The sequence below is a fragment of the Lygodium microphyllum genome, chromosome 13 (assembly GCF_053477565.2).
Source record: "Lygodium microphyllum isolate KBCC chromosome 13, Lygodium_microphyllum_v1.1.10, whole genome shotgun sequence".
Lineage (NCBI taxonomy): Eukaryota > Viridiplantae > Streptophyta > Polypodiopsida > Schizaeales > Lygodiaceae > Lygodium > Lygodium microphyllum.
Genome location: NC_141147.1, coordinates 154,154,881 through 154,168,402, shown reverse-complemented (window position 1 = coordinate 154,168,402; position 13,522 = coordinate 154,154,881). Strand labels below are relative to the sequence as shown.

The 13,522-nt window shown below is 42.7% G+C and overlaps 1 protein-coding gene across 2 annotated transcripts in view; it reads right to left on the bottom strand.

Moving 5' to 3' along the window:
- The window catches only part of LOC148027379 (putative polyribonucleotide nucleotidyltransferase 1, chloroplastic), an 89,953-nt gene that overhangs the window by 49,022 nt on the left and 27,409 nt on the right, over window positions 1-13,522 (bottom strand). For both annotated transcript variants that reach the window (XM_087691954.1, XM_087691955.1), the window contains exons 7-8: window positions 3,607-3,763; window positions 3,459-3,515 (exon numbers count right to left, since the gene is read on the bottom strand). In XM_087691954.1, coding sequence (XP_087548080.1) covers window positions 3,459-3,515; window positions 3,607-3,763 — 214 coding nt within the window. The remainder of the gene's footprint in view (window positions 1-3,458; window positions 3,516-3,606; window positions 3,764-13,522) is intronic.

Genomic DNA, 13,522 nt, shown 5'->3' with positions numbered 1-13,522 from the left:
CCGCGCGACGATTGAGAGAGGGTAGTGACGGGCGACGGGTCAGAGACGGGCGAAGACGGTGCGCTTGACTGCCACCTGACGCCTGACGCCTGCCGCCTGATGAGAGAGAGAGAGAGAGAGGCACAACTCACAGAGCTGATCTGCCCCTGTACAGCGAGCGCGAGAGAGTGCGCGAGAGAGAGAGAGAGAGAGAGAGAGAGAGAGAGAGAGAGAGAGGGGGGGGGGGGAGGGAGGGGGGAGAGAGAGAGAGATGCTTGACTCTCGACTCTAGAAACTTGAAAGAGAGGAAGAGGCTCAAGGGTTGGGGTAAAGTTGAAAGAGCAAGAGTGAGAGAGAGGGGATGGGAGGTGAGAATAGCAAATGCTTTGACAGGGTGAGGGATAGAGGGGATGGGAGATGAGATTTGAGAATGGCTAATGCTTTGATAGGGTGCGGGAAAGAGGGGATGGGAGATGAGAATGACAAATCACAAGTCTATTCAAGATCCAAGAGAGGAAGATAAGAATGGTAAATGCTTGCTGAATTGGTGTGGAAGCATGGAGGAGAGGAGCACCTTTTGTAGATGAGAGAAGGGTCAAAGTTCAAAGAGTCAAAGAGGGATCAACAATCAAAGAGGCATGCCAGCTTGATGGAATCCAAGGAGGGCTAGGAGGGGAGTGCATAGCTGGAAAAGGGGGTGAGATGAGGTACCCAAGGCTTCGTACCCCCCAAAAAAGTGCCATGCAGGCAGGCCGAACGTGCCGGATTAAAGGCAACAGAACGCGCGACTCGGGAGTATGTGCAAACGCGGTGGCCAGAAGCAGCCCATTTAATCGTATGGTACCGTAAGGATCATACAGTGAGAATAGTATCATACGATGTACGGAGACAACTATGCTTTGCAGAAATAACCATGCAATCATGGGGAGACCCTTATACAGAACTGATCCCTTATTCCAAAATGTCTTTAAGCATGATATAATCTAATGAGAATAGGTGCTATATGGATCATGGGGAAATCCAGAAAGCGACTTTTTGTGAGAAGGTGTAGTGAAGTGAACACAAAGCGAAAAGAGAAGAAGGAGACTAAAAGAAATGCAGGAGAAAGAAGGAACACATTTGACCAAAGTAAGAATGATACAAGGCTGTGACAGTCAGCCCAAACAAATAGCTTGAAACATCACTATGAGGTGTTAGATGGAGGCAGGGGGATGAGACAAGAATGAGGAGAGGGGCTGAATGAATGAGAATGAGTAGAGCAAGAGGGCAAGCTATAAATAGCCAAACTAATGCCACAACTAGCACACTAATTGTCCAGACCCAGCATATGGGCCCCCTAGTTTAGCCCGCCAATTGACAAAATGTCCAGAGTCCCAAAATGAAACGCATTGGTGTGAGTCACAGGATGCCAAGCACCCACATGTCTAGACTTGGTAAAGAGATGCCAATCTGGTCCAAACTTACGGTAGGTCAAGGAACAGGAACCATCATGAAATCCGATAATCAATGGAATCAAGAATGCACTTGAATTGCACATAACCCTAGAGAGTAGTGCATCTCTTATGGTAGGTGGAAAAGGAGGGCAAGACAGACATGCACGAGGGGTTCCATAATGGCCAATCATAGACTAGTGACCATGGAAGATGGTACAAGGATAGAATGATATGATGATGATTGGAAAGGAACCTGGCCAACCATCTGTCAATCCATATCCCAATCACTGTGTCGACCTCGAGGTCTTCATGACAATCCTCAGTCACGGCTGTGTGTCTGCTCGATCTCGGTCATCATTACGATGGTCCTCGCAGTCCTGATCCAGCTGATGCCCCCAATCGTACTGGTTTGCCATTTGCATCCTTCAAGAATCCTACCAAAACACAAAAACGCTGCTCCTCCCTGTTCAGGGTCCATGTGGCTGCTGTTCTGCAACTCTGGCATACAGCAGATCAGAGCAAGAGTGTCCAAGCCTGAAGCAAGTCAAAATGCAGCTTTCCACGGAGAAAAATCTGCAAAACATGAAATGCAGCTAGCTAGGACAGAAAACGCAAGCTGTAGACAACTTGAAACTCGTCAACCAGCCTGAAGCAGAGCCACCTAGCTGAACAGTGAAAACACAAATATCGAGGGCCTCCAAAACTGGAAAACACGGTCATCTGGCTGCTCAACAGCTCAACTAGTACTGTAGAACTGCTGCCTACTTGGTTAAGGTGCCCACACTCAAAATGCAGCTGTTATGGCTGAAAAACAGGCCACCCCACATACTAAAACACAAAAAATACAGATTGGCAACATGGAAGGAAGATGCCCAGCTTGCTGTTGCACAAAGAGATGCTCATCTTCAGTCAGCTCCGGTTCCCACCAAGGTGAATGATACCATGTCCCTTTCTAGACCCCTAAACAAAAGTCTACAGTAGATTGGAGTATCGCTCTCTATTCTATATTTTCTTTTCCTAAGATATAGCCCTCCTTGTTGGGTCAACCCAACTGCTCATATGGATTGGTGAACCTCTTAACTTGAAACATTTGGACTTTCTGTTTACCCACCAACATAACCTGATACAACGGATTAATACCGCCTAGTCAAATCATCACCTTGTGCCACTTCATATGCAGCATTGAATTGGAAAAAAGAAGACTATCCATCCAAATGGTTAAAGGACAGACAAAGTTGCTTAAAGCAAGGAAGGATTGCTGCTTTAACACATCAAATCCATTCAACATGATACATCACGAAGGCCTGGCCCCATAATAGCCTGTCCCTGGTTTGCATGAAACCACTCCATTGGCATTAACATGATCTTGTTGAAACAATTGGTTGGCATTAAAATAGCTAACCTCACTTATCTATACCTCAACAGTCCTGATGATACCTCAAATTTCCCTGTTGGAAACTAAATTCTTTCTTTCGAAGGAGAGCCTCCTCCATAGCTGACTGCTTTTATTGCCACTCAACCTGCTTAAAAGGCACTTTTTTATATGTAGTAAATCCAGTAATCAATCATCTTGATGGCCCACTTGTGGGATAGCATGTGTCTCCCAAATATTTACGATCCTCCACACATAGAGTAAGCAGAAATAAGAGAACCAGCAAGTGAATGCCCTCACTGGAATGGGGAAAAGGGTCGAGAGTAGGCATCAGAAGATGCATTCTATGATGAGGATAGATGGGACAAAAACACCCCAGAGGAAAAGATTGATCAAAGACTACAGGGGTGATCTCTTTAAGTGGATAAAGCTGGCTGCGGTGATTTTGTCATCTTGGGAAATAAGAGCCATTTAGAACCATGCCTTCATTCTAGATATTACTCAGTTTTGACGAGTCAAAGGATATACTCATCTATGAAAGCAGTATGCAACTGTTAGAAACTAACATTCCATCTGACAGGAAAACGACAGAAAGATGGCCATGCTACAGCCAACATCCACAATCATAAGTTTACATTCAACATAGCAGCCAGACTTTTAGTTGGGTTCCATACCTGGCCTGCTGTTATTGCCTCAAGCAACTCTTCCTCCGTCAAAAAATCGCATGACCCCTGTCCATACAGGAGATCATAAACTGAAAAACAACCCATAACCAAAACTGTGGGATATTTTTCATAAAAGCTATGGGATATATCTGCTCACTTCAATCATTGTTACAGCATCCACAGAACCAGCCACTATCATATCCAATCTTGACAACTCCATTTCTTGTACGGTTGGGTTCACAATAAACTTCCCGTCAACCATACCTACACGCACTGCACCTATCATCTTTGATGTTGGTATATCAGAGAGGGCTCTACAAAATAAAATGTAAAATATATCAATGATGATGGAACAGCAAACTAATGAAAACATTGAGCAAAACAAAAGCAATCTGTTTCAGTAGCACTGAGAAACAACTTTGAGGGAATTGTTTTCATTATGTGCCTGGGGTATATTATAATTATGTCCATGCAATTCCATTTATCCATACAGGTGTATATTAAAGCCTTCCAATTGGAGTAATTTTTATGTGGCCTGTTTATTCTTTCCAGGTAACCATACATCCCATCAACCAGGAGAGCAGGGCAAAGGTGCAAGGCAAATTTGCAGCAATATGGGAAAGTGACCAGCAAACAAAACTGCATGGCTAGGCAATTATCTCGTTGGATCTCCAATCCACTCCTTTGTAGACCAACTTACTGCTGGGCCATGTAGAATTGAAGAATATTCCGCCATGATTCTCTCTAAATCTCTTTCAAGCTGTGTGCATTGTTAAGGTGTAATCCATCTTCCACTTTTTGTGCCTTTGCACCTCATATTCTACCCTTCAAACATTATTGCAGCCTCTTGCATTTCTCTACAAGCAATTATGATCTGGACTCCAAACATAACTACTTGATACCATTAAGCCACCTAAATTTTGCCATGAATTTTGCCATATTTTTCTGGCATTGTTCTGGTCCCAAAAAATTTTAATTTATTTGTACCTCATTTTTCCTCTTCAGTGCCAGCCATCCAAACATCCATCACCATTATTGTTACTTTCTATACTCGTCGGTTACTGCCCTGCATCCATTGCTACCACTCAGCTGGTATTTGCACTCTCCATGTCATAGCCACCATTCTAGCTGTTGCCATAATCCTTGAGAGCTGCACTTTCATAACAGCCCGCTACTTGCCATCCACAACTCCATGCAGCTGCTAGTTCATTCAGCAATCCTCACTGCTGCTGGTCATTACTGTTGGCTGCATGGCTAGCTGTGCTAGACTAATCACTCATTACCTGAAGGACTGCTGCATTTTCAGCTTCTGTTGCTGCATTTCAGAGCAGGCAACCTTCTCCTCATCATCCAGTGTCCATCTTGGTATTTGCTGCACTTAACTTCCATTTCAGAGGACGACACTCTCCACATACTCCCACCAAGAGAAAGTAGCTGCTGGATAGCCCTCCCCTCCTTCAGCATCCATTGTATGCACCTTGCACTCAATTTGCTCATTGAGTTTCCAGAATTCATTAATTCTCCTCTTCGTCATTTGCATTCTTGTCTCAGTTCATCGCCTCAATCATGTTCATATACTCTTAAGTTTTCTTTACAAAATCTAATGCATCCCCGCATGGTATCAAAGCCAATGCTCTTCTAAATAGTATCATGAGCTATTGTCAGCAATAGGTTTGCATGAACCACACAAATTTGCCTATGATGTGTCAATCACCTTCATCTTAGGAGCCTGCTTGGATGCATGCAAAGAAGGTGGCTCAAGTCCACTCCTCCGCATATTCCTTCATATAATTCACCATTCACTACCATCAGCTTACCCAAAGGCACACTAGAGAGGAGCATGTGAGCCATAGCAACCAGCTGGTGAGGATGGCCACCTCTCAAATGGGGACAAACCACTTTTGGGACAGCTGCCATTCCAATGCTTTCATCACTGCGGGCAAGTTGATTTCATCTTTTGAAATATATGAGCCAAAAGCCCCTCTTTTGTTCCTTCAATTATGTTGGAAATGGTTCTTACTCTGGAGATCTGCTTGAATGCATGCAAAGAAGGTGGCTCAAGTCCACTCCTCCACATATTCCTTCATATAATTCACCATTCGCTACCATCAGCTTACCCAAAGGCACACTAGAGAGGAGCATGTGAGCCATAGCAACCAGCTGGTGAGGATGGCCACCTCTCAAATGGGGACAAACCACTTTTGGGACAGCTGCCATTCCAATGCTTTCATCACTGCGGGCAAGTTGATTTCATCTTTTGAAATATATGAGCCAAAATCCCCTCTTTTGTTCCTTCAATTATGTTGGAAATGGTTCTTACTCTGGAGACCCGCCCAATACCAATATGTACCACCAATAGAGGAGGCTCTAGAAGTAAAAGAACTCCAACAAGCATGACTATAACTTCTCAAAGTTTACCCTGTAGTTTATGTAAGCATCATTTTGGTGCTTTTCATTCTCAACTCCCGTATATCCTCCCCTCATCAAGCTCTAATAGGCACCCTTTCTCATGCCTTTACCAATCTAGGCTTGGATCCTACTTCAGCATCTTCTTGTCTAAGTCCTATTCTATCCCCCCTAATGCTCTAGATTTAGGTTCTTCCACTAGACTCCTCTTCCCCTTCAGTTGGCTTGAATCCTTCTTTGTAGACCGCAGCCCTTCTGTAGCTTTCTCTACCTATCTTTAGGTGATTATTGCTTTGCATCCTGATGCTCCATTGCCCAAAATACCGCATGCACACTATGCTCCATTGCAAAAAATGCCACATGCACCTCCCCTCTACCCTGCAAGTGAGTGCCCCTTCACTTCTGGGTGCTAATGCACTGGACATCCCCTTCATGCATTCTATACGTCAACCCTCAATAATCATATCTTTTGGCATTTCTCTGACTCTTAAAACACTCCCAAAAAGAGTTAAATCAAGTACTACAAAAGTAGGGATATTCAGTAAGGCAACTCCCTTTCAAAGTTAAATAAAAGCAATTCATTTTTCATGGGCAACTTCAACCCTCTCTCTCACTTCATGGCCAACTCTCCGTCATCACTCTACTGCCCTAAATCCTACTGCCAAGATTCTCTCTTGTCAATCCAGCATCATCCAAGAGCAATCACGTGCATCTCAGCCTGCTTTTCATGCTGCATTTGCATTTTTAGCGCCTGTCCCCTGCTGTGTCTGGATCACTAGCTGCTCCTTCTACATCTAGAAGAGGCCACCAGGTTGCAACTTGCTAGCATCAGCCCTATGTCATCCTCTATCCTCTCAAGAACTACTATGTGGGCCAGTCCTCCTTGTCTAAGCTGCTGCCATAGTAGTCTACATCAGATTTCAGCATCAAGATTAGTGCCTTTCTGCACTGGGGATCCTCTAAGACATCTCCCTCTTCCACTTCCATAGGAAACAATGGACTGTTGGTCAGCCTCTTCTCCTGAAGCATGTTAGAATTAAGACAATTCTAAGCAGCACCCAATGTATTTTGTGTGGTGGGGACACTTATTAAAGCATCAATGTAGGGTGTGTACACCTAGTGTCGTAGAAGCTTAAAGTAGTGACACTAGGCTCTAGAGTAAATAAACCTAACTCTAGTTAGTTGGTGGAAGGCTGGTTAGGTCAACCCTTGACCTGAACCGGAGTTGTACTTTCAGTCGATCTTTCAGTTTAGCAAGTACACACTACTCTCTTGCTTCAGCTCACACTATCAGTCTCTCGTCTCTCTCTCCTCCATAGCTGGTGCCATTTCTCACATTTGGTATCAGAGCAGCTTCTGCACATGGGTTCCGTCAGCCAATGCCACTCCGCCCAAGATCCTACTGCAACTGACTTCCATTTGTGCAAGGAAGAGAAGAGGAGCTCTGAGCTTCTGCTGCTCCCGCCATCTCCACTGCCCTCAGCCAGCAGCACCCTTATTGCCAGCCACCTCCAGACTGCCTGCATGCTGCCTAGCAGCGCCGCTTGTCCCTGCCAGCTCTGCCCGCCAGACACCAGCTGTCAGCTGCCTGCACCACTTGCTGCCTAGCAATGCCGCCTACCATAGCTGACACCACCTCTTGCTGCCTCCGCCTGTACTATCTGTAGCAGCAGCGCTGCTCTCTGCCACCTGCACCCACCTGTCATGCCATCCGCCTGCGCTGCGCTGCCACCCTTGCTGAGAAGGTGGACTGGTTTTAGTTTGCACCTCCCCGTCATCACGAGCATTCTAACTGCTGTTCCCATCCTTGATAGCTGTGCTCTTACACCAGCCTGCTGCCTGCCATCTCCGACTCTATCCAGCCACTGCATTTCGGTTCATACAGCCATCTTCACTGCTGCCTGTCACCATTGCTAGCTGCATGTCTGTGAGCATTAAGAGGCTGTTCATGACCTGAAACCTGAAAGACTGCTGTGTTTTTGGCTCCTGCAGCTGCATTTCAGACCATGCAATGTTGTCCTCACTATCCAGCATCAAGCTTAGTGGTTTGCTTCACTTGGAATCCATTCCAAAGGTCGACTCTCTCAGCTTGCTCCCACACATAGTAGCCAAGAGTTTCAGAAACAGGAAGGTAGGAAATGAACTTCAAACAAGTTTCCTATAGTATTAATTTTTAGGAAATGTCTAAAAAAAGTTTCTTGCCTACATAGTAAAAAGTATGAGTGATAGAATACATATACATGAATACTTAAAGAAATAATCCTACCTATCCATTATCTATATGACCAATGATCAAATTGTACACTAAAAGAATGAAAACAATATCAAACCTTCAAGAAATTAGATTGACCATTTGTAAGTCACATTTCCGTTTATAACTATTAACATCCTTATCAATGATTGTCAGCATAATATTTAAAAGAAAACATTAAACACCATTTTTAAGCAAGGATTAAGTAGCAAACATGAATAAAATCAAAGAAATAACAAAGTGTCAAAGCCAAAGCCTCATGAACCTTGTCAAATATTCAATACAAAAATGGATTATGGAAACTACTAAAAGCCAATCCTAAGTCCTAGAGAATGTATCATGAGTCATGACTCATCTTGAATGTCCTCCTCACTATCCTCAATCTCCTCATCCTCCTCCTCGTCACTCTCGTTGCTAGAGTTGGAGCTCTCAAGTAGATCCTCATCAATAGCTACAACAACACTTCTGCCAATTGCATTACGAGTATGAGTTGTTTCTTATAGCTCGAAGAGGCATCATAAGCTCCTCATAAGTGCAAATTGTTCACGGACTATCTGGAAGGGCTTTAGCCTATCACAATTCATGAATCCCAAGGTTTTAGATAGAAGGCATGATTGCAAGGGGAAAAATGCCACTTCCAAGAGCTCTCACAAGGGAAAAAGGGGCTTTCATGATAGGGTATACTTTTGTGGGCAAAAAGGTGACTTTCCAACCACTGAATTTTTTTAAAATATATAAGAAATGCCTCAAAAAGGTAAGAAACGTTTCTTACCCATTTTGTACATTTCTTACCTTAGAAATGCGCTTCCGTGCAACTATGCTCCCATAAGAGACAGTGACTATTGGACAGTCCTCCACTTCTTGAGCATTTGTGGCATCATGAATACTCAGTTTGTTCGTTGAGTTTCTAGCATCATACCTTCACTTCTTCTTCGATTGGGTTCTTTTGTGAGTTCTTGAGTTCGTCGTGTTCGTGCACTTTCCATCTTTTCTCTACAAATCCAATTACTCACTAGACATAAGGACCCTAAAGGTATCTCCAAATAGAGAGGCAAAGAGGCACTTATACCCACTGGTGGCTGAAGATTTATCAGCATTTTTTCTTATTTGATGGTGTGCTCTCAATTTCCATTTGTTGGTGTTACATATCTCACCACTTAAAGGAGGCAATCATGGCCAGAAGAGACATTTGACATCTTAGGAGAGTCCCTTAACATCTCTACTTGTGCATTTGTCATAGGGACATAAAATTTTGAGATGCTTTAATCTTGTCGATAACATTTGATAAAGTTATTAATCAAATGTGCAAGGTTCTTTAGCACATGTGATGCACATGGTAGTTATTTTTATGGTAACAAGCCAAGGATCTTGAGGGTGCAGTGGGTATCAAAGGTAAAAGTTGTGATACGTTATGCTAGCTAGGCTTTGGGGGTTAGTTATACATGTCAATTTTGACCCTAGGACAGTTGGTTGGCCAATAATGTCAGTGATGACACTAGGGACTAGCATTAATCAATTAATTGATGCCAGTCTAAGGATCAACAAAGGTTGGGGACCACCTCCAGGTTGCAAATGGCCTAGCCAATTTAATTATGGATGGGCACACTTAATTTTAGGCCGGTCAAAAGAGCTGAAATTAGTTTTTAGGATCATTTAATTCTAAAAATTAATTAAATGACTCAATAATGCTGAAAATTTGGTTTAGAAGACTGCCACTTACCGAAAATGCCCATGCAAACCAAGAAAACGTTTTTGGGGGCCGGGTCTCAACCATTTAGTCAGTTCCCAGCATGCGAGAGACAAAGAGGGAGCTGTTGGTCCATTTTCTTATCAAAAGACAACAATTTGCTGCAGAAGACTGTCAATTAGGGCCTCAACAAAAGCAAGGGACAATAGGGAGACACTTTCTAGGGACTAGGAACAGCATTGCTGATTAGGTGACAACATTTTGGGGCTGCTTAGCAATAGGTGACTGCATTAGATGCAAACTAGAGCAAGCAACAAGCAAATGGTAGGGTTTTCTCGCAAAGAAAATTAGATTTCTCTCTCATCTTGGCTCTCTCACCTTCTCCAGCCCATTCTCAAGAGATCTCAGCATTTCTCAACTATTTTAAGGAGATCTCAGCCAAATTTTGTAAATAGCAAAGGGATCTCTGATGTAAACCCCAAATTTTTGCAAAAATTAGGATTTTCCAACCACCTTGGGACCCATGCCAACAAGATAAGGCATCGTACACTGAAATCAGCACCTAAACTTCATGGAATTGACAAGGATTTCAGATACCATGCCATCCATTGTGAATTGGGGTAACATTCCGCCAATTGGTGGTTCCATTTGTGCAAGTCTTGGGTGAACATCAAGGGACAATTGACCCAAATTACTTGCTGATTGTTTGTAAAGCAAGAGGCTTTTGGATCAGCAAAGGAGATTGAGAAATCTCAACTTGCACTCAATCCATTAGCAATTAAAGTTAAAGAAAAACGGAAAGGGGCACCTATTTTGGGGCCCCAATCAAGTGTCTATTGTCCAAGATTGTTAAGGTAATGTGTGAATTTCACTTTATACTTAGTTATTAATTGTTGTAATTAAGTGCTTAATCAAGTTTTACCACCCTATCCGAAGAGGAAGACTCGTTCCATGGCCGGGATACCACTCAATCCCTTGATTTGGTGGACCCGTGACACCTAATTGTAAGCCAAAGCTTTGTGCTAGTGCTGATTTTTGCTCTCAGCTAAGAAATTACAGCAATATGTCTTCATACAGTGAGATAGGATCAAATAGTGATGATGCATCTCATTCTGAAAATGCACATAATGAAGGCGAAAATGCAAGGCCTGATCTTGGACAAGGCACGCAACATGGACAGCAAGCTGATAATATTCGTTTAGACAAAGTGTGGATCCTTCTAGGCCTTTGGAAGCTGATGATCAACAAGAGAAGAGGAATTTGAGGACCACTTTAAAGATTAGCTAAGGACAATAGCTGAAATGTTTATGCAATTGGCAAATGATCCTCAATTCATGCACTTTTGGTACCCCTTAAAAGAGGGCAACAAAGGCAAGAAGAGCAAATTGTCTTCAAGAGCTTCGAGACGGCAAGATGCACCGAAGGAAGAGCCAATACAGCAACATGATGTTCCAAATGTGGGTGGTGGACATAAGCAAATGATGCCAATGGGGCAATTGATGCAAATGCAAGGCCAACTTGAAAGTGCCAATCCAATGTTTTTTTAGAAAATAGGGCATGCATGCAATTATGGGGCAAGTAGGTTACTTTGGTGGTGACACTAGTTTCCATGCTATGGTAGGTCAAGGCTTATTATATCCGGCAACCAATGTGTGGCGTGCAAGGCCCAATGTTATCCGGGTACGGCTAGTAGAATGCATAACCCTACATATAGCAATATTGGCATGATGCTGGGGCACAAAGTGGCAAGTTTGGCAATGCATATATGCAGCTCATTGTGTTTGGGATTCATGGTATTAATGTTGGTCATGCAAATGCTTCGTATAGTGCCGGTCATGAGAAAAAAAATGCAATTGTAATGCGTGCAATGTACGGGAAAATGTATCTTGGTATAGCTTACAATAGTATGCAAATTCCCATGGATAGTCACATTTTAATGGTCCAAACTATACAAAAAGATTGCTTCCTAATACATTTGGATCTCCTATAATGTCACATGCACATGAGTGGCTTCTCAACTAGATCATATTGGTTAAGTTGGAATTGCAGCAATATGAAAGTACAAAGCATGGCAATGCTTAAGAGGAAGAAAGACCTTCAACCTAGAGGAGGTTTTGAGGCAAGTAAGAGGTAAAGTTTCCATATGCTTCTTGGTGAAACTTTAGCATTGTTTCACCAATAGATGCAAAGTGGATGGAAAAGGATGACTTAGCAAACCATCCTCACTTGTTGCAACTTCACCTAGATGCCTTTCAGTTAGACCTGACTTCAACTCAATCAGGTTCAATAGAGCAAGGGTCCAAATTATTGCCTAATGCTCAAGGGGAAAGTAGCACTTCCACTCCTCCAGTTGTGGACAGCTCTTGTATGTAGTGGATCTAAGATGTATTAAGCATGTGTCCAAGGTATTGTGTTGCCAGTATGTCTATCATGAGATCACTACTCAATGTACTAGTCACTGTGAGATGTATACAGATGAGTATGGTTGTTACCACGGCTCTGAGACTATACTTCTGCATCAGCTTGGGATCAATTCATGATCAATTGGGCATGAGCTTTTACCTCAATTTTGAAATCAAATTCTAATCAGTTTCAGCTCAGTTTTTTATTAGTTTGAGAACCATTTATAGTCGCTTTTGGAATCGGTTTTGCATCAACTTTTGCATCAATTGCCGATCAGTTTTTGCAATAGTTTGTGATCAATTTGGGGTCACATTTGCAGCAATTTGTGATCAGTTCTCAGATCAACAAATGATCAGTTTATGATCAAATTATGCTTAACTTTCAATGGTTTTCAGCTTGTTTCATGGACAGCAGTATGTTAGTAAATGCCATTGACCCATGGTTTATGCTGAGAATGTGCTTTGCTATAGTTGTGAAGTTAGAACAATTGAGAAACATAAGTTATGACTGCATCCAATGGATTTCTAGCAACAGTTCTCGACTTATTTTCAGTTTTAAGTTATGTATATATCGGCTAGAAATTTTCAACAAGGTTTGGGGCATGTGGCATGGTTGGACAACAATGGCCCATGTTGTGATTGTGATGCCTTATGGAAATTCAATGGAATAGCTTTCCCTTTGGCACATTGCAAAGCAATCGAGGATGATTGCAAGGATTTCAATGGGGACGTTTGTCAAGGGGGCAAGAAATTTAGAGATGCTTTAATCTTACTGATAACATTTGATTACGTCATTAACCAAATGTGCAAGGTTGTTTGGCACATGTTATGCACATGGAAATTTTTTCATGGTAATAAGCCAAGAACCTCGAGGGTGCAATGAGTGTAAAAGGCAAAAGTTGTAATAAGTTATGCCAGTTGAGGGGTCAGTTATAGGTGTTAATTTTGACCCTAGGACAATTGTTTTGGCCAATAAATGTCCATGGTGACAGTAGGAACTAGTATTAATTGATTAGTTAATGGCAATCTAAGGGTCAACAAAGGTTGGGGACCACTTCAGGTTGCAAAGCCTAGCCAATTTAATTATGGATGGGCACATTTAATTTTGGGCAGGATCAAAAGAGCTGAAATTAATTTTCAAGATCATTCATTTTTTTAATATTAATTAAATGACTGGATAATGCTGAAATTTTAGTTTAGAAGGCTACCACTTGGCAAAAATACCCATGCAAACCGAGAAAACGTTTTTGGGGGTTCAACCTCAACCATTCAATTAGTTTGCAACCTAGGGGGAGAGAGAGAGAGAGAGGGAGAGAGGGAGGAAGCT